The sequence below is a fragment of the Hibiscus syriacus genome, unplaced genomic scaffold, assembly GCF_006381635.1.
Source record: "Hibiscus syriacus cultivar Baekdansim isolate YM2019G1 unplaced genomic scaffold, ASM638163v2 tig00110457_pilon, whole genome shotgun sequence".
Taxonomy (NCBI): Eukaryota; Viridiplantae; Streptophyta; class Magnoliopsida; order Malvales; family Malvaceae; genus Hibiscus; species Hibiscus syriacus.
This window is the reverse complement of record NW_024062744.1, coordinates 308827-331800: the sequence shown is the minus strand read 5'-3', so window position 1 is coordinate 331800 and position 22974 is coordinate 308827. Positions and strand designations below refer to the sequence as shown.

Genomic DNA, 22974 nt, shown 5'->3' with positions numbered 1-22974 from the left:
TTAATGCATGCATCATTTAGACATATATGACCAATTCTCCATTACACATTTTATGTATGAATATTGTTTTATGAAACTAATGGCTAATCTTTCTCTTGATCTCAGAAGCTTTAGCTATATTTACTAAAATCAATTAGCTAAATTGTCATTTTTCTTGTTTAAAATCCTTTTAGAGTCTTTTTGATTTAACAAAAATGGGGAGAAGATGTATCATAGTAAGGGGGAGTAATTTCAAATGTGATTTCAAAAATGATTTTCTTAAAATCTTAAAATTACTCAAAAGTTTTGTTATATCAAAAAATGGGAGATTGTTGAAAACATTTTGATGTTTCGATATAACAAATTAAGCTAAATGAATTTTAAGATTTTACAAAAGATTTTCTAAGTATATTCGATATAATTATTCGAATATCAAAATATTACTCCAAGTCTTTTAAAGTTCAATTTTAAACCTTACTAAAGTGTAAAGTTGTGTTTTATACTTAAAATATTTTTGAAACAATTTTCACAAAGTATTTCGAACAAAAAAATGAGCCAAAAATCAAATTTGTGAAAGGATGCACCGATGCACTCATTGATGCATCGATGCACACACCATTTCGAATGCATTTTATGCATCGATGCACATACCATGCATCGATGCACTCAGGCTTGTTTGAAACATCGAATGCATTTTATGCATCGATGCACCCTTAGTGCACCGATGCACTAAGTGTTCCAACGGTCGAAATATTTGAATTTTACATTTGATGCATTGATGCACCTTGACTATGCATCGATGCACACACGCTCCCAACTGATTTTATTAATTGTTTCCACACTTGAACGACTCTATTGACTCCACTAATCACCCCAACGTTCAAAATCAATTGAATGAGTATTTAAACAAGCTTAGAAGCCATTGATCAATAATAAGAAACAACAATCAACAAGAATTGAGAGAGAATAAAAAAAAAAAGCATCAAACTCATTGTTTGAGCACTTCAAGCCTATTTTTCATTCAATATTCATTATGATTTTAAGAACATCATTTGTGCTCTATTGTATTTATCCTTGAGTGTTCTTTCTCTGTTCTAGAATTGTGCAAACAATCTACCATGTGAGGTTTTTCTTGTAAGTTTGCAAATTTGTATATTTCTCTTTGAAAAATAGTGTGCTTAAGAATTTGGGGTATAATTCTTGAGGGAGTTGTAAGGTTACTCTTTGTCCTCAAAAGAAAGAACAAATTAGTGAATTTGTTGGAAAATCCTTAGTGTGGATAGCTCAGGTATTGGACGTAGACTTTGGTTGAGAAAGTCGAACCACTCTAAATTGCTGTGCAAATATTTTCAATTTTTGCAAAAATTTCCACCAAATTTTTTATTGTCAATTCACCCTTCTCTTGGCCAATTCCATCGATCGATTAACTCAATATATTGCAAGTTGTTGGTATTACTTCGATAAAAATTTCACTGAAATGTATTCTGATCACTCTACTCATTCGACTGATGGAGTATGCAGTGCATATTACTCTAATTTTGAAGATAACACCTCTGGCGCTGAGGGTTTTCATTGTTGTAATCATGGACGATTTGCTCAGACTCATATAATGACCAGTGCTCACGAAAATTGGGTGGCCGATACTGGAGCCACTCATCATATGACTCCATATGCCACTGTTATTCAACATTCAAATGAGTTCAATGGCCCATGTAAATTAATTGTTGGTAATGTTGTTTAGTTGAATATTAATGTTGTTGGAAATTCTAAGTTATATTCCACCTCTCGTGTTTTGATGTTGAATGTGCTTCTGCATGTTCCTAAGATAACAAAAAAAAATTCCTCTTTGTTTCAAAGGTTGCTAGGGATAATGCAGTTTACCTAGAATTTCATTCTAACCGTTGTTGTGTTCATGATGAGAACGCGGGTGAAGTTTTGTTGCAAGGGAAAGAGAAGAATGTATTGTATTTTTTTTGCCTTGGATATTACAGTTACAGGACAAGTACAAGTTGAAACAAATGTTTTGTCTGCTCCAACAAGTACTCGTGAGTTGTGACATAGAATATTAGGGAACCCAACATATAATACGCTTGAAAATGTGTGTAAAATGTTGAATATAAGTATAAGAAAATATGTAAATAGTGTTTTTAGTGCTTGTTGCATGGATAAAAGTCACAAACTCCCTTTTCAGTTTCTAATACAGTGTATGATTCACCTTTTCAATTGATCTTTACTGATTTGTGGAGTCTTTCTTAAGTGGTTTAAAATAATTCTCGATACTATGTGAGCTTTGTCGATGCATACTCGCGCCACACATAGCTCTACTTACTGTAGAATAAGTCACATGCAATACATGCATTTCATCTTTTTCAACATCTTAAAACTCAGTTTGGTTCTTAAATTTTGGTTGTTCAGACTGACTGGGGGGAGAATTTTGAAGCATGTCTCAGGAACTTCTTAAAGCAGGCATACAACACTGACTTACTTGTCCAAGCACGTCTGAGGAAAACGGTGGTGGGAAGGAAGCACATGCATGTCATTGAGTTATCTCTTGTCTTGCTTGCTCAAGCTTCAATGCCAATTCTATTTTGGGCTTATGATGTGGCAATGACAGTTCATCTTATCAACAGACTGCCTACAAAGGTGCTGCAAGGTAGTTCTCCATTTGAAAGGTAAACTAAAAAGAAGATGGATTACAATATGCTCAAGGTCTTTGGATATAGATGTTACCCACACTTGCGAGCATATAACAAGTATAAGTTGGACTTTCACTCTTAGCCGTGTACATTTCTAGGCATCAGTTCTCAGCATAAAGGTTCTTTGTGTCTTGGAACTGATGGTCGTGTTTACATTTCATGGCTTGTAGTGTTCGATGAATGAAATTTTCCCTTTGACAACAAGGTGTGTGATTCACAAGGGTCCACGTCATTGCAACCGTGTAGGTCACTTGAGGTTGTGACAGATGTCCGTCAGTTTGTTAATTGTGGCCATGGAGTTTCTAGTTCATTGGAGGTGATCCACAATGGCAAAAGTTCTGCTTCAGCTAGTTCATCTGCTAGACCTACATATAATATGACATCAGTAGGGAGCATTGGAGTACAAGAGACAGCTCAAATAACAAGACAACAAGCTTTGTTGAGTCTGGTACTATAAGTCCAAGTGTTTAACCTATTGAGTAGGTAGGTGATACAGTGAATAACCCTAATCCTTAGTCTGCTGAATAGACTGTTGCTCCTGTGAGTAATACTCATCCCATGCTGACACATAACAAGTACGGGGTGTTTTGTCTGAGGGTATACATAGGTTTTTTAGATTAATTTCCTGCTACATTGGAAGAAGCGTTTCAGTCTGAAAATTGGTTAACAATTGTTCATGATGAGTTTAATGCATTGCAGCAAAATAATACATATAAGTTGGTTGAATTACTTGAAGGGTGTAGTGTTGTTGGATATAAGTGGCTTTTCAAGCTCAAAAGGAACCCCGATGGATCCGTTCTTCATTATAAAGCAAAATAATACATATACGTGGCTGTGTAGATCAGCTAAGGACGTTAGTGGTTAAGATGTTAGTGGTTGTTAGTATGCAGTTACTATGCAGTTAAGGTTCTTGTGTTCGTAACTGTGTAGCAGGAGTACTATAAAGCTAATCTCATCTCCTCTGTAAATCATATCTTTGCTTTAATAAAAAAGTAAACTTCTTGAATAGCTTTCTTGTATTAGAAACTTCATCAACTTGTCATATTTAAAGTATATGATATATCTTGACAAGTACATACATAATATACATGATGGATCGAATAACTGAAACTTATAGAATCTTACTCATACTTTCTCTGTCTACAGAAGTCGAAAGACATATTTCCTTCAAGGGTGAAACACCATATCTCATAGGTAAGAACTCCCTATTAGAGTCTTTTATGTTGAACATTTCTAATACTTTTTCTGTGTATATATTTTAGCTTATACCTAGTTGTCGTCATTATCTATCGTTATAGATTTTGACTCCTAAGATGTAAAGCCTCGCTCAAGTCCTTCATGAAAAAGCAACTTCTTAACTAAGTTTTAATAGAATATAAATTAAGTATGTCATTTTTTTATGATAAGTATGCGATTCACGTACAATTCCAAGAATCCAATAATGCTCCCACTCTCTTGTAAACGCATGGCTCTCTTCATTTTTTTTCTTGTTGATAAAATCAAACTCTTTTATTACATCTTTAAAGAAGAAGAAAATATAACTTTGAGAAGCTTGCTTCAATTCAAAACTAGATCCTTGTAGCTTGCATATTTTTCCTGTATTTTTTGGATGACAAACTTTCAGGTTGAATCATACATTCTCTTTGAGTTCTTCATTGAAGAAAGTCATTTAATTAACGTCCATCTACCAGATTTTATAATTATATAGTGTAGTTATTGTTAATAAGATTTGGATGGATTAATAGTAGCAATATGTGAATACTTTTATCATAATTTATATAATATACTTGACAAAAACCATTAACGACTAATCAGATCCTTTGTATGTTTGCACATTACTATCTATGTTGTTTTCTTTTTGAAAACCCATGATGATCTTATGAGCATAACCTCTTCAGGTGGTTCAACTAAGATTCATATTCTTATATAGAATCTATTGTATATCTCATGACCTCAAGTCATTTCTCAAAATATAAGTTCGCTATCATTTCTTGATAAATTTTAGACTCATCTTGATTCGTAGATAGAAAATATATATTATAATAAAAAAAACCCTATATATATATAAGATAAATGACGTTCTCTTAAAGATTTTCGCAATAGTTATGTTTCTAAAACAGTTGATTGTTCCACTACAACTTGAAGAATTTGTTATTAATTGGTTCAATAATCTATATTACTATTCTCTTTAATTTGAGGAAGACTAGAATCGAATACAAGAGTGACAACGGCCCAATCTTCAATGTGCATACGAATATGAACGATGGCACTACGAATATGCCTATGAATATGAGCGATGGAAAGATTAGTATAATCAAAATTGTTTAGGATTCATATTTATATATACTTAACTATAAAATCATGATATTAGGTGACATCAATTGTAGGGACGTATAAGATGACAATGAGTGGTGTCAGCTGTTGTAGATTTAGATTAGAAACAATAAAGGCTAAGCAAGGAGACTTAGGTACAACCACTTATTATAAGACTAATATGATTAATATAAGGTGCGACCTAAAATATTATGTTAACTTTTTTTTTTACTTTTTTCGACTGTAAACATATTTTAGATTGCAATCAAAAATATTATTATTTTCATAATATTTTAAGTTACAATCGAAAATATTAAAACATATGATATTTTAAGTCCTGTTTTATAATATTTTAAACTGCATATTTCTTTAACTTTATATTAAGTTGATGTACCCATAATTATATAGGAAATGTCAGGAAAAAATATATTCTTGTGGAGCAAGCAAAGCAAGGGTAGGGGTTGGTTCTTTATTACTATCATTTTGTTTCCCGGTACTCATTCGGTCAAAGTCTACGTTCTACATCATTGAGGCATAACTGCTACTTAATATTTCTCCTTATGGGCTTCCTTGTTAGTGGCTATTGAATGAATTAATATGATTTCATTAATTTTAAAGTAATCAAATTAATTTTGTAAATTAAAGTATCGATCATCCAAAATTTTGAGTTAAAATCTTTGAATACCTCAATCTTTAGACCAATTAATTATATGGGTATGATTTGTGATATCATCACATAAATCATCCAAAAAATAACTTGTGATATGATCACATTTGAGTATTTTTTTACAACAGTAAATATTTTTTTAAAGACTCATACTTCAACTTTTTAAAATAATATACATGGAAAAAGGTGGACAGCTGCCTGATTGAGCAAAAAATATGATGAAAATATGTTAGAAATTCATCATTACAGCTTTGACAGATTTTTAATAGAATTTTGACGCACTGTTGAGATATTTTGTAAAGTGAAAGTTGGATGATTTTACAACCCGAAATAACAATTTCCAATGCAATATGAAAAGGCGACAAGTGGTACAACTAATTAGAAACATATTGAAGTTTATTTGGTCCTCTTCTTCTGACCAGATGATCACTTAAAATCCAAAATTTATTATATATCCACAGCCACGCGTTTGTAGAGATGAGAAGGCAGCCTTGGAGTGGCCGTTGCCTGCAGTGGAGTCCTCATGTAAGCAGCCAATCCAGGGTTCTCGAGCATGTCGATTTCCTCGGCCTTCACCCCCTCGGCTGGTGTCCAGCTAAAATGGTGCAACAAGTGACCCAGCATCGATGTTACCAGATTGATCCCGAGCTGAGCACCGAATGGAAGCAGTCTAAAATCACGGCCTTTCATGTCTATGTCTTCTTCAAGGAATCATTCTGGCCGAATAAATTGATATGAGATATTACAGATTATTTGTTGATTATAGTCTACTATAAATATCAAGAAATAATATATATGTCATACAAGTGTGGATATTGTCTATCCTAGAAATAAAAGACAAAAGGATGTAATACATAAAAGAGTTAGTCACGAAGATGATACGTCGAATCATGATTTCTTGTAACTTAGGTGGCAGGGACGAATGCACTAAGCCCCCTAGGAGTCAAGTGCATCCCCATTATTTAGTAAAAAAAATGAAATTTAGTATAATATGTTAAAGAAAAATGAAAAAATAAAAAATTTTGCACCCTATTATTTTTAAGAAAAGAAAATTAAAATTTTGGACTTCCATTTATAAATTTTTGGATTCGGCACCGTTAGGTAACAATGATATATTGCTATATGTCACTCATTGTTTGTAATATTATAATGGTTCTAATAATTACTATTAATGTTACAAGAACCTACTGGGTCACAACTTAGGGTTGAAATGAGCAAATATTAAACAGATTTTATTGTACAATTTATTATACAATAATTAAAGAATATAATTAGAATTAATATATGTATATTTGATATAAATATAATTTAATTGATCCGAATATAATAAGTAAACATTAAAATAATGTAATACAGATTAAAACTCTTTTAATGAATATTTAATTCAAAATAATTAAATAAGATTTTATTTAATTCAAAATTACAAGCCCTGAAGGCTAGGGTAACTCGTGTATAAAATGATAAGCAAAGGTCTAGCAGTTTTTTTTATCTTTTGCACGATTTTCTCAAAATCGTTTTGAAAAAGTGAAAATATTTGCTCTCAATCGGGTTAACTGAGTAGAGGCTGAGATGTTTTCATGGAGTCTTGAGATTCAAACAGTTCGTGATCACTATTACCATTGTTGCAATCTTGTTATTTTTCAAGGAACCCAATGTAAATAATCGTATCCCTTTCTCCCAATTTTGATTTTATTATACATGAATCACTGGTGAGACTGTCGAGTTTATTTCTGATGCATCATGGGGTGCACCGACGGTCCCAACAATAGGTTCATGCTAAGAACCAGAATTTATGTGCATCATAACTTAAGGCCCTCAGTTTATCTTGGATCCTCGAGAGGTCGGGATGCGGTCCAAAATTTACGTGCATCAGAAGCTCCTAGTCGAGCATAATATACGATTCCAGAATTTACGTACATCGAAATTCATATTGGTATGACCCAAAATTTGCATGCATCGAATGCGTAACAAACAGACAATATCCGAATATTCACAAATAAATGACGATCATCCTAATACTAGAGTAACTCGAGTGTCCTAGCTGTTTCTTGAGCATCATACAGTGGCAACTCTTATGCCATCCTATCTTGCTTAATTTCTAGGTAAGAATTGAGTTATCTTGATTTATTTCACTTGTATTGAATACTTTTAGTTTATATGAACTCAAAACACCTCAGCCCGAACACCAAAATTTGGCAACAATACCTATATTGAACCCTTGGGTATCGATACCCACTCGAGTATCGATACCCAATTTTCCTTCGATGTTTTGAAAAATACCTTGTATTGAGTATCAATACTCTACCCTGGGTACTAATACTCCCATGAGTATCGATACCAAAATTAGTTTTGAAGTTTTCAAAAATATCTCAGTATCAATACTGACCATCTGAGTATTGATACTTGACACAGAGTCCGATAATCCTTGAAGGGGTATCGATATTGCCCTTATAAATGACTTAATTTTTTCCTTCCACAAAAAGCAGTATCGATATTGTTCTTCTAGTACCGATACTGACGTAACTGGGTGCTCTGTTTTGAGAACGAAAACATGCCCAAATTTGAAGCCTGAGAAGTGTAGATGTAAAACCAAATCTGATTAAAACGAAACCCAATGGGTTTGAGAATTACACATGACCACCGAAGTGGCTAACCAAACCCAAAATTTTCTTCAAAACATTCTATTTTCAATTCATAAATCATCCAATTTAAACAAAAGAGATAATAACAGTTAAGTTTACAAAATCGGGCAGCTTCCAAAATAAATACCAAAATACAGTAATCCAAAGTGATGACTCGAATACAGAAGGGTATATGAAATACATGCCCACTAAAATAATCAAGACATACTCTATCGCTGTTGATATCTGAAATTCGGCTATCTGACGACAAGCTCCTGAGATCCGATACCTACTAAGCTGCGAACTGAAACAAATCTGAATACTGAGCTACAAGCTTAGTTCCACATAAACAACTTCACTATACTATATGTATTCAACCATCATGAATGCTTAGCAAGTTAAGTCATATTACAAAATGCATTAAGCATAAGTCATATCATAAGGATGTGTACAATACATCACTTAAATCATAATAGAGCTTGCCATTAAATCATGAAAGTGCCTTAGCACTAATACTAAAGTGTCTTAGCACTTTTACAAAAGTGCATTTACATTGATGCAAAAGTGTCGTAACACTGGGGAAGAGAATCTGGATATCTCCACATACATATTTGAGCAGTACATACGATCGCTCAAGTAACCCGCATGTCCTTGTTATTTCCCGAGTGTCTTACAAAGGCTAGTTTTATGCCATATAATTTAGTGTTGTTGATTATAAGGGTTTCAAATAATGTTGTCACTTGTAGTCTTATTTAATAAACCTCGATGCCCCCATAAACCCCTTCTTAAGATTTCAAAGTTAGCCAAGGTTTTCTGCCCAAAACAATCCATCAGTATCGATACTAAGCTTGTCAGTATCGATACTCGCATTAGGGTATTGCTACTGGCCTTAGTATCGATACCAATTTTAGCTTTGATGTTTTATATTATTTTCTAGTATCGATACACTAATAGAGAATATCGATATTCACCCCTTGATATCGATACTCCCATGAGTATCAGTACCAAAATTGTATTATGGAACCCTCAAAGTATCTCGATCTCTATACTACCCTTTGGTATCAATACCAGACCCTGAGTCGATACCCCTTAAAGGGGTATCGATATTCACCCATAAAATTTCCTTATTTTCATCCTATACAAAGAATAATATCAGTAATGTTCTTATATTACTGATACTGATGCTCTTACATACTCTGTTTAAGAACAAAAATGGCTTCCAAAAGCCTCTCATAAACCCTTTAAGGCTACCAAATGATTTTTATCTTTTATGGGGTTCTCACTCAAATGAACACAACAAGAAAATACACATAGATTCATGGTTTACATATGGTAAAGAGGAGTTACTAATGTGTTACCTTAGCTCTAGATGATGAAAGGAGGCTCCAAAGATCACCTAAGCACCAACTTGTCTTTGTTCTTAGCCTCTGAGCATTCACTCTTTTCTCTCACTAACCAAGCAAAACAAAGGAATTGCAAACTCATTTTATGCCTCATATAGGTTGAAAACACACTTTTAAACCCTTGAAAACAACTCAAATCATTTTCAAGCCTTAGAGCTTAAACCTCTAAAAAACCATATCATGACATCATAGCCAAACCTCATGATTCTTAACTAGAAATGGAGCTCTAGAGATGAGGATTGATTTTTTTACCTTTTTAAATCTGGATTAGTTGTGTATGACTACAAAGTTCTCTCCTTTGATGTTCAAGAGAGAAGGAAGAAAGCAATGGTGAGGAAAATAATAAGACAAAAGATAATGAAAACAAGGAAAAGAGTTTCAACTTTCTATTCTCGTTTACATCATCCTTTTTAATTGTTATTCAGCCTTATTTTCAAACCATGGTAAAATTTCTTCCTTAGTCCTCCCTCTTTTAAGACCAAATAAAAAATGTCATTTTTATCACTTTGTGGACTTTTTTAAAACCCAATTCTCTTATCTTTGACCCAATTGATTTAATTTTTAGTCTTAAGCAATTACTCGAAACCCGACAATAAGACCCAAAACTACTAACCTAGTTTTTGAGGTTTTATAACTCTCTCCTCCAAAAAAGAATTTCATACTCGAAATTTACCTGATTCGAATAAATGTAGGTACTACAGTTGCAAGTCCTCTTCAGTTTCCCATGTTACTTCCTCTACTCCATGATTACTCCACAAGACCTTGTCTAATGGAATGGTTTTGTTTCTCACTTCCTTGATATCTCAGGCCAAGGTTTCCAATGGTTTCTTAACATAGGACATATTTGGGCTCACTTTGATCATCTCTAATAGAATGACATGTGACAAGTCGGACCGATATCTCTGGAGTATAGACACATGAAACACATTATGAATGCGCTCCATCTCAGGCGATAAAGCTAGTAAGTAAGCTACAGGACATATACTCTTGATAATCTCATAAGGTCCAATGAAGCACAGGGTCAATTTTCCCTTATGGCCAAACCAAAGGCGTTTCTCCAAAGTGACACTTTAAGAAACACTTTGTCACCCACACTAAACACAATGTACTTCCGCTTCAGATTCACATAAGACCTTTGTCTACCGAAAGCTTCCTTTAGTCAACCTTGAATCAATTGCACTTTATCCTCTGCCTCTTAAATCAACTTTGAACCAACCAACTTCTTTTCACTAAACTCATCCCAACACAAAGGAGTGCTACACTTTCGCCTGTATAATGCTTCGTAGGGTGCTATTTGAATGCTAGTCTGGTAGTTGTTATTGTAAGCGAACTCAAACAATGGAAGGTGATCCTCCCAACTACCCTCGAGGTCAATAACAAAACATCGCAACATATCCTTAAGGATCTGATAACCCTCTCTGATTGTCCATTCGTCTGCGGGTGAAAAACAATGCTAAAATGTAACTTAGTACCCAAGGACTTGTGCAATGCCTCTTTAAACCTCGAAGTGAACAACGAGTCTCTATCAGAAATAATTGACGGGGTACGGTACCCCATGAAGTCTTAAAATATCTTTGATGTAGATTTGTGTGAGTCTATCCAAAGTGAAGTTCATTCGAACTGGTAGAAAGTGGGAGTACTTGGTCAGTCGATCCACTACTACTCACATGGTATTGTGTTTTTAACGAGTCTTCGATAACCCGATAACGAAATCCATGGTCACCCTATCACATTTCCATTGTGGTATTTGAATTGATTAAAGTAAACCAGAGGGAACCTAATATTCTGCCTTCACTCGCTGATAAACCAAACACTTGGACATGAATTCAGATACCTCTCACTTCATGTCTGGCCACCAATACAGTTGTTGAAGTTCTCGATACATTTTGTCACTTCCGGGGTGCACAGAAAAATGGACTACAATGTGCTTCACCAAGTATCATTACCCTCAATTTTGTTTTAACCAACACATAAAGTTGGTCTCGAAAATACATCATGTCCCGATCTTTTTGCTAGAATTCTAGAAGCACGCCTCAACGAAGTCGCTCTGTCTTGGCCATCAAATGATCATCTGACACTTATTATTCTTTTACCTCCTCAAAAAACTCTGGATCGACTCAAAGTTTCACTACCAAGCCTCCATCGGAAGTCAAGCTCATCCTAGCTAACAGTGTTTGAAGGTCGGTCATTGACTTGCGACTCAAAGCATCGACTACTACATTAGCTTTTCCTGAGTAATACTATGACATATTCATAATCTTAAGTAGCTCGACCCAACGACATTCTCTCAGATTTAATTCCTTCTGGGTAAGTAGATATTTGAGGCTCTTATGGTTGGTAAAAATATAGCACTTCTCTTCAAAGAGATAATGCCTCCAAATCTTCAAAGCAAAGACCACTGCGGCCAACTCTAGGTCATAGGTGGGATAGTTACGTTCATACGGTTTAAGTTGTCACGAAGTGTATGCCACTACCTTTCCCTCTTACATAAGGATGTATCCTAAACCATTCAAAGAAACGTCAATGAATACGGTGTACTCTTTTTTGAGTTAGGGTTACGTTAAGACCGGTGTCTGGATAAGAATCTCTTTCAACTTATCAAAACTTTGCTGATATTTTTCATTCCAAACGAAAGACTCGTCTTTTTTAAGAAGCTTGGAAATAGGAGTGGCGATCATGGAGAAACCTTTTACAAAGAGACATTAATACCTGATAAGCCCAAGGAAACTACGCACCTTAGATAAGTTCCTTGGTAGCTCTCACTTTAACAAAGCTTGAATCTTTAGAGGATATACTCATATACCCTCGGCGGTTACCACGAGGCCCAAAAATGACACTTTGGATAACCAAAACTCACATTTTTTGAACTTTGTATACAAATTATGTTCCTTTAGCATTTGAAGCACAACCCAAAGGTGACGATCGTGGTCATTCTCTGACCAGGAGTAAACTAAGATGTCATTGATAAAAACTATGATTATTGGTTTATATAAGGGTAGAACACCCAATTCATCAAGTCTATAAAAGTTGTGGGCGCATTGGTAAGTCCAAATGACATCACTAGAAATTCGTAATGTCAATATCTAGTCCTAAACGCCATCTTGGTCACATCTTCATACTTGACCTTTGGATGGTAGTATCCTAACCTTAGGTCTATCTTAGAGAACAGTCTGACTCCTCTAAGCTAGTCGAACAGGTCGTCAAACCTTGGAAACAGATACCGATTCTTGATCGTTAGTTTGTTTAATTGATGGTAGTCAATATATAGCCTTATCAACCTATTCTTTTTCTTTATAAATAACACTGATGCTTTTCACGGTGAAATGCTTGGGCGAATGAATCCTCGATCCAGAAGTTATTAAATATGGGTATTTATCTCCTTTAACTTGGTCGGTGCCATGCGATACGGAGTGATGTATACTGGGGTCGATCCGGGTAACACCTTGATACTGAACTTCAATTCACGATCTTACGGTAACCCATGCAACTCTTCAGAAAATACCTTGGGAAAGTCTTTCACAGTACGAATGTTCTCGAGTATCGATTACGTGGGCTTGAAATGCCTCGCAACCCCGAATGACTAATCTCTGAGCAGCTAAGGCTGTGATGATTCTGAAGGTGCAACAGAACTCACTATTATCTATCATCACTTTGGTCTCATCCTTGCGTCTAATTTTGAGTTTCCTAGCCTTGCCTTTTAACCTCACATCATGTTCAGTCAACCGGTCCATCCATATGATTGTATCAAATTCTTAGAATGATAGCACCATAAGGTTGACGGAGAAGATTTGACCTTCAATTTCTATAGGACACCTACAGTGGACCTTGTCCACTAGTGTGCCTAGTCCTACGGGGCTCGAAACTCCCATCTTAACCTTGAGATCGTCTAACTAAATACCCCACTCTTGTACAAGTTCACAACACAAATAAGAATGAGTAGAACCAGGATTAATCAATATTGTAACTGAGTGCCATAAATAGTAAAGATACCTGAAATGATATCTATTGGCTCGCAGTCCTCTTAGGCCATCACTATGTACTACCTCAAAGCGACCCTGGCCTCAGGACCGGTCACAGATCGAGTGGTACCTCTACTCTACTGTCTTATCACAGAACTACCACCTCTGTAGGTAGATCCTCAGCCTCTCTGAACCGAGTAGGCTAATCTCTGAGGAGACAATAGTGTTGTGCTGCCTCCCTCATAGTAGTCTCGGATAAAGTGCTCTAATAACCCATAACTGAAGCAAGCCTTTGTAACCCGATAACACTCCCTCGAATGTCACTTTTTCGTAATGCTTGCACTATAGAGGTTGTGCTCATCTGCCTAAACCTCTGTTGTTAGCCATTGAGGCCGATGTCAATGGTATCCTACACTACCAAGATCCCTGGTGGCGTCCAAAACTTTGTCCATTTCTCCTAGACTACGATGGTAGGGACCTTCGTTCTTTACGAGATTCTTTGCCCGTTTTGGCCGAAGGTTGGAATGGCTATGAAGAATCTGATACTCTCTAGCTCTGGCCTCTTGAATCTCCTATCATGTTGATCCTTCTCAGCAGAATCCTCTCAATCGCCTTGGTCTGACAGGTCAGCTCTATGAAAACTCGCAGGGGGTCGACAGCCAACTGCGTGAGGATGTTGATGTGGAGTCATTCTCTAAAGCTCCAACAATGATGATACTCTATCCTAACTTGGGCACATAGGGACTCAGACGAAGGAAGTAACACTCATACACTATCATTGATTGGTCTTCTTGGATGAGAAGGGTGAAATGATCCCTCAAATCACCTACATACGCCTCCCCAATATATTTCTATCGGAACTCCTCAAGGAAAAGCTCCCATGTCGACCTCTCAGGCTCTAAAGATAACTTGTATATCTCCATCAGTCGTTGGTATCACCTTTTAGCAGAGTAGTGATACACTCCAGCTTACTCTATCGGGTATTGTGCATCTGTCTCAAGGTGAGAAGTATCACACGGTGCCACTGATCGATGGTTATCGGATCGTCATCTCCCAAACCAAAAAATTCTAGTCTTATAGAGTCAGAGTCACTCTATAGGGGACTTCTGAGCTGCTGTTGGTGCTAGAGTGGTTGGGTAACTGCAACGATTGCTCTTGGAATAGCTCGAACAATATTTCTAAGGGCATCAGTGAGATCCCTGAAGAAGGTGGCCTCAATTATCATTGTGCCTTTTAGAACATCCCTTTCATAAGTGTCCGGGATGTACTCATCGTCGACATATCTGGCGAGTGAAATTGGACTCTCATTACGACCCTTCTGGTTGGGAGCTGAGTCATCAATCATAACCTACAAGGTTTAAGGAATGGAGTTATTATCACCATTTCCAGATAACCAAGTACACTGACACTTTAGGGGCATGTAAATCAATGGCTCTTATTAACTTTAACCCGCGGGTCCTAGGAACGACAAAACCTGACGCTATGATACCATTAAATGTAACACCTAAATCCAATTAAAATAAAACCTCATAGGTTTGGGCATTATATGGACTACCGAAGTGGCTAACCCAAAAAAATTTCTTTAAACATTCCATTTTCAATTCATAAATAATATGGTTTAAACAAACGAGATGATAACAGTTAAGTTTACAAAACCATGGAGCTCCCAAAATAAATAACAAAAAACATTAATCGAAAGTTATTACTCGAATACATAAAGGTCTATGAAATACATGCCCACTAAAATAATCAAGACGTACTTTACAGCTGTTGATATCTGAAATTTGACTGTCTGGTGACAAGCTCCCGAGATTCGGTACCTACTAACCTGTGAACATAAACAATTCCAAACATTGAGCTACATGCTCAGTGCCACATAAATGACTTCACTATACTACATGCATCCAACCACTATGAATGTTTAGCAAGTTAAGTCATATCACGAAATGCATTAAGTATAGGTCATAGCATAAGGATGTGTACAATACATCATATAAATCATAATAGAGCTTGCCATTAAATAACGGAAGTGCCTTAGCACTAATACTAAAGTGCCTCAGTACTAATACTAAAGTTCCTCAGCACTAATACTAAAGTACCTCAACACTGGTACAAAAGTGCATTCGCACTTGATATAAAAGTGTCATAACACTGGGGAAAAGAATTTGGATATCTCTATATACATATTCGAATAATAAATGTGATCACTCAAGTAACCCGGGTGTCCTTGATGTTTTCTGAGTGTCATACAAAGACTAGTTTTATGCTACATAATTTCGTGTTATTGTTCATAAGGGTTTTGAATAATGTTATCACTTATAGTCTTATTAAAGAGCCCTCGATGCCCCTATAAACCCCTTCTTAATCTTCCAAAGTTAGCAAAGGTTTTTTTACCTAAAACGGTCTGTCAGTACTGATACTAAGCCTATCAGTATCAATACTGACATTAGGGTATCGATAATGGCCTTAGTATTCATACCAATTTTAGCTTCGATGTTTCATTTTAATTCCTAGTATCGATACCCTAATAGAGAATATCAATACTTACCCCTTAGTATCGATACTCCAATCATTATCGGTATCAATATTATATTCTGAAACCTTCAAAGCATCCTCGGTCTTGATACTACCCTTCGGTATCGATACCAAAACCCGAGTATCGATACTCATTGAAGGGATATCGATATTTACCCTTAAAATTGCCTTATTTTCATACTATGCGAAGAAAAATATCAATATTGTTCCTATAGTACCGATACCGACAATCCTGTGTGCTTTGTTTAAGCACAAAAATGGCTTCCCAAAGCCTCTCGTAAGCCCCCTTAAGGTTACAAAAATATTTTTAAGTTTATGGGGTTATTTCGCACCATAATGAGTCATTTTAACATAACAAAAACATCAATCAAGCATGATATCATTAACACCCACTTTGCACTCAAATGAATACAACAAGCAAACACACATTGATTCATAGCTTACATATGATAAATGAGAGTTACTTATATGTTACCTTAGCTTTAGATGATGAAAGGAGGCTCCAAAGATCACCCAAGCATCAACTTGTCTTTGTTATTGGCCTTTGAGCACTCTCTCTTCTCTCACTAACCAATCAAAACAAAGGAATTACAAACTCATTTTAAGCCTTAAATAGGTTGGAAACAAACTTCTAAATCCTTGAAAATAACTCAGAATCATTTCCAAGCCTTAGAGCTTAAACCTCTCAAAAACCTATATCATGACACCATAGCCAAACCTCATGATTCTTAGCTAGAAATGGAGCTCTAGAGATGAGGATTAACTTTTTTACCTTTTTAAATATGGATTAGTTGTGTATGACTACAAAGTTCTCACCTTTGATGTTCAAGAAAGGAGGAAGAAAGCAATGGTGAGGAGAAGAAGAAGACAAAAGGTGGCGAAAACGAGGAAAAGAGTTTCAACTTTCTATTCCCATTTGCATCATCCTTCTTAATTGTTATTCAGCCTTATTTTCAAACCATGGTAAAATTTCTTCCCTGGTATTCCCTTTTTTAAACCCAAATAAAAAAATTCATTTTTATCACTTTGTGGGATTCTTACAAGCCCAATCCTCTCATCTTTGACCCAATTGATTTAATTTAGCCTTAAGCAATTACTCGAGACCCAACAATAAGACTCGAAACTACTAACCTGGTTTTTGGGGTGTTACAGTAATTCATGAATCTTACCTTAGAATTCTGAAACAAGCTTGCAAAACTAAAAAGCTTAGGCCTTTTTCTTGACTTGTGAAATAAGAAGATGGAGAAGAAGAGAGGAAAAAGACAAGATTGGTGAAGAAAAAGATATGTGAAGCAACCTGCATGATATCATCTCAATTAATGGGAATTACTCCATTAGTCCCTATAAATAACCCCAAATTAAAAACACCCCTTTTTATAACTTGTTGGGCTCATCTATGGAACAAATTAAATCCGTTTGGATCCAAAGCTTGATATGCTAAGAGAAATTTATTCTAAAGCCTAAATGATTAAACCCGAAACTCCTAACACGTATTTCAGGGCATTACACCTATTTATAAAATACCTCGTACTCCTTTCGAAGTGAGGATTCAATGGAACTTGCGCTTGGCAGGACGTGATGTTTGTTGAAAAGATGCTACTTTAATTTAAATCAATTCCAATGTTTCAGAAGGGATCTCACTATGTGCAGAACGCGAGATTTTTATTTAAAATCTTTTAAGATTATATTTTTTAATTAGGATTTTTTAAAATTGTATCTTTTTTAAAAAAAATTATAATTTTTTTAAGATGCATCTTTCAGTTTTAATCCTAAACCCTAAACTTAAAACTCCTAATCCATATTTTAGGGTGTTACACCTATTTATAACATACCTCACACTCCTTTCGAAATGAGGATTTAATGGAACTCACGCTTTGCAGGACTCGTTGTTCGTTGAAAAACGCTACTTTAATTTAAATCAATTCCAATGTGTCAGAAGGGGTCTCACTATGTGCAGAATGCGAGGTCCCAGAACATTTAAGTTAAATTTTTATTTAAAATCTTTTAAGATTATATTTTTTAGTTAAGATTTTTTTAAATTCAATATTTTTAAGATGCAGCTTTTCAGTTTCAATCAATTATACATGTGAGAAAGGGACCTCACTTTGTGCGGAACGTGAGGTACTTATCATAAATCCCATAAAAATTTCTTGCTTTAAGAGAATGCAAGGTTTTTTTTTATCAAAATGCTAAACTCGATTAAGTCTTTTTTTTAAATAATGCTGGATAGGGATATTTTTATAATAAGGTAATAAAAAAGAGTTTTATATTAAAAAAACTCACTCACTCTTATTTTAGTTTAGGGTTATTATTTCAAGTTCAGTTTGTTATGACAAATTTTGAGAATGAATTATGAATTTGGGGTTGGGCATATAATTGAAGTATTTTGGAATTTGAGATTTAGAATGTAATTGAAATATTTTGGAATTTGGGGTTTAAAATGTAATCGACAATTGTGTTGTAAGTTTTAAAAGTTGGAGGGGACTTAATTGCAAGTGCCTGAAAAGTTTAGTGAAAATTTATATAATTTACCCTAACGGTAGTGAAACGGCCGTTAGGTCGGAGATCATATTGCAAACGAACTAAATATTTTGTGATTGTATTGCAAGTTTTAAAATTTTGGGGACCTAAATGAAAGTATTTGAAAAATTCAGTGATCATTTATATACTTTACCCTTTATTTTATTTTAGAAATGAAAAAAAAAATAGGAATTTGAAACAGCAGACTTGATGAAGCTGAAAAGAAGAAAAACAGAGATCCACCTCGAACCTCCCTCCTCTCTCAATCTGATTTCGGTTTCTTACATGCGATTTCCTCTTATCTTGTAAGTCAAATCCTGATATTCCATCACCTTTCGTTGCTGGTGCAGTGAGCTGAGTTAAAGAGCCTTTGGGGTTCGTTATTTTGTGAATAATTCAATTATGAGGGAAGAAGACTCTAATTGGTTCTCCAGATGGAAGGAACAGCTTCCATCCCCGGAGGAGCTTATGCCTCTTTCCCAATCCCTTATTACTCCCGATCTTGCTCTCGCCTTCGATATCCGTAACCCCGACCATGCCCACCACCAACACCCACCCCCTCCTTCTCAACCCTCCTTATCCGAATTCGCTGCCGATTCCGGCGACTTGGGATACGGGGCGGCCGGAGATGAGCCGACTCGCACTCTCAAGCGGCCTCGTCTCGTGTGGACCCCACAGCTACACAAGAGATTCGTTGACGCCGTGGCTCATCTGGGGATCAAGAACGCTGTCCCCAAGACCATAATGCAGTTGATGAGTGTTGATGGCCTGACGAGAGAAAACGTTGCTAGCCATTTGCAGAAGTATCGCCTTTATTTGAAGAGAATGCAGGGCTTGTCTGGTGGTAGTGGAGGAGGCTGTGCCAATGGCGGATCTGGGGGTGCCGGATTAGGGGTTTCGACTGATCCCGCGACGGACCGTTTGTTTGCAAGCTCACCGGTTCCACCACACTTTCTTCATCCTGGTAGTAGGGCTAATTCAGAGCATTTCTTACCCTTCGTGTCAGTGCCGGCATTGCAGCATCACCATCATCACCAGCAACAGCAAATGGTGGCAGCCGCGGTAGGACATCCTCATTTACAGTCTCAGTATCATAGGCCGCAAATGGGGCATTACGTGTCATCTCCAAATAGCCAATTTGAGCATCCCTTCTTAGGCAGGCAGACGCAGCAACCAATGCATAGGATTGGAGGGATGCCTGTGCATAATCAAGCGGCCAGTAGTTATGTTGAAGATTTGGAATCTGCCAATGGGAATGGTGGAAGGAAGGTTCTTACATTATTTCCTACCGGGAATGATTGATTCAAAACTTTGGTAATTATTGACTCCCCATTTTCATCATTCCACTATTCTTCTTTATTTTAGTTGTCCCTTTTTTAAAGTTTCATCATGTAGAGTCTTGGTGGGTAGTGATTCCTATTTCTATCTTCTTCTTTTTTTAGTGATCCTGAGGGGGTGATGAGGACTGGAAATGAACTTGAATTTCTGAATTTGATCTTGAGCTGGTAGGTAGTGTACTTGATATGTTCTTTGTTTTTTTTTCACTACACACTATTGAGTCATTGTTGCAGTGTCAGTTCTACAGAGTACAGACTCCTAGGTCTGCAATTAATTGTCAGTTTCCGTCTGTTCTCTCAGTCAGCTTCTGGTTAAGGACAGGAATGAACTGAGGGGGGGGTTCCGCCTAAAATTTTTAAATTCTCTTAAATTTAAGATTTTTTTCTTTATATATTCTACTAATAATCTGTTTTCGCCCTCATAAAATTTATAAATTCGCCCCTCTAATATAAAATCTTGTGTCCATCCCTGGTGATGGATATAATCCTGAGGTCACTCTAAGCAACAATATGTTCTTAGTCTAATCATGCTTGCAATTACATTGCTCTGCTGGTATTAAGTTAATCTGGATTTCTTTGTGGCAATGGTTACTAGGATTCATCGTCTTTCGGCCAATAAGGTGGTTTTGAGGCTACATGACTAAATTTTGAGCTTGAGGTGGGAGAAAAAGACATGCTGACCATCCCTAGTCAGTGTCTTTATCTGTTACAGTGGGTATTGAGTTTCTCTTCTGTGTTAATCGTCTGTTTTTCTTAGTTCTGTGTTATGTAGAGGTAAGCTGTACTTGTACATTGTATGACTCCATAGAAGACTTTGGACCTGTGATATGAAGAGCAACTCAGGGATCCCTGACTTCTTTTCTCTTCCTTTTTTCTATTATTTCTTTCTTACGTCTTATCCTAATGAACATTAGCTGGATTTCTGATATTTCACAGCATCTGTAACATTTTATAGTGTTATTGAATGACATGAATATTAGTGCGAAGTAGAACAATCAGCATTTCTGATCAGTGAACCATGTAGAATTTGTTGGCATGCTGTTTAAAACATATTATCTTCGGTCTTCTTTGTCTGTCATTTCTAGCTGAAATATTAAATCCTATAAAAAAGAAGGCACTCTATTAAAGCTATAATCATTTCTATTTTGTAGTGAAGTATTACGGTTGCCTTTGTGGGAAAGACAGAAGTCAAAGACGCCCAAAAGGTAAAGAAGACTAATAAGTTTATATTAGTAATACTTCTAATTAGAATAATCTATTTAGAATATATTTTATTGCAATTGATAAGTCCATTTTAGTTTCTTCAATTATAGTTTCTTATTCTACAATAATAAAACCCTTTAAGAGGATAATTCTTAGTAATAAAATAAGATTAAATATTCCAATTTATAAAGGTTTAAGACTCTCTTCCCAACAAGTCTAAGGTTAGGAGCCGCCTTTGGCGAGTTCCATATATTATTTAATTATAGGTTCTTCATTCGGTAGGAATTGATTGATAAGGTTTATCAATCAAAGCTATGAATTGTCTTGTGACTTGATTCTTTATTGTTTATCACTGATAAATAGATTTTTAAATATTTACTAGCATGTTCAATTATACGTTCATGAACATGTTCATTTAGTATTTGCAAACATTTAACTAACGGACAAAACCATGCATTTTTATGTAAACAAACATAAACACAATTATGAAATTTTAACGAACACGAATCAAATAAACAAAAGAACATAAACAAATGTCTATTAGTTCAAGCTTGGTTCATTATAAGCCCTCGTTTCAAATGAAACAGCGAAAGAAAGTTGATGGGAGTATGAGAAACAGTAACCATTATAGAAGAAACAACCAGATGGGACTGCGAACAGGGTTTGAAGTGCTGTTGTGGGACACAAAGCTTAATTTTCCAACCTTTGATGGGTCGAAGGATTTGTTAATTTGGTTACACCAATGCGATAAATTCTTTTCCAATTAGCATACAATAGAAATACACAAGTTTTGTTTGGTGCCATTTCACATAATGGTGAGGTGCAACTATCTGATGGAGCACAAGGAACCGAATGTCACATATGAGGCATTGAAGGAATGTTGCACTTTGAAATTTGGCCCACCACCATGCAGTAACCCTTTAGGATTAGGAGCATCAATTTCAAGGGTTGTTGGCACTTGTTAGTACCTTTCAGTGCTCCATATCATTGTTTAAATGTTGAAGTATTTTCATTTTTGGGTCAACTATGTTTTTTTTTTCCTTAGAAAGTAGGATCTTTATCTCATGGTTTAGTGGCATTTTGAAATTCTGACTATAGGATCATTAGACCATATACGTCCCTTAATGATTTCTTTAAATTTTCAAAACTGGAATCTGGTTTCCCATAGTGGATTCTATAATATACGCTTCCTTGTGGTTACAGTACCTTTCTGGATTTATTATACCGGTCTCCTAAGTTTAACCATGCAAATGATCATGATTGTTTACTTTGGCCCTTGAGTGGCAACAGCAGTGTTATAATTTACCGTTACATTCTATTTTCTGTATAGGTAATTTGCATGTGATGTTATCGTCTGAAATGTATGTTAGTACTTAGTAGACTTGCCATGGTTGTATGATGTTCCTCTTCTTTAAATTCTTTGTCAATTCTTGTAAATCTTGAGATAGCTGATTGAGCTTCTCTAACTAGGGCCTAAGGGGTAAGCACGTCCATCCATCTGTTTAAGGTTTTGCCCTGCTACATGTATGGGATTGTATCTTTGGTTCATTTTGTAGTTGTGATGAAAAAAATGAGCTGCTTATGTTCCAAATGGGTGAAAACAGAAAAATATCTCAAGTAACTCAACAGTACTAAGATATCTCTGGAGTCAACTCTGGATTATACATCAATTGGCATTGTGGGCTACTACTTTCATACTTCCATCCAAGAGTTCAATAGTTTGATTTTATAGTTCAATGTT

General features: G+C 35.7%; 1 protein-coding gene across 2 annotated transcripts; it reads left to right on the top strand.

Annotated features, from left to right (window-relative positions):
• Positions 1-18915: 18915 nt before the first annotated feature.
• LOC120126321 (transcription factor MYBC1-like) lies at positions 18916-20980 on the top strand. 2 transcript variants are annotated; one of them, XR_005516452.1, is made up of 3 exons: positions 18916-20007; positions 20136-20198; positions 20626-20980. XR_005516452.1 is itself a non-coding variant. In XM_039144540.1 (2 exons), exon 1 carries the CDS (start codon positions 19096-19098, stop codon positions 19993-19995), a length of 900 nt encoding a protein of 299 aa, XP_039000471.1. In that variant the 5' UTR covers positions 18916-19095; the 3' UTR covers positions 19996-20007; positions 20626-20980. The 2 variants fall into 2 exon arrangements, 1 of the variants encoding a protein (XP_039000471.1); XM_039144540.1 differs by lacking the exon at positions 20136-20198.
• The last annotated feature ends 1994 nt before the right edge of the window (positions 20981-22974 follow it).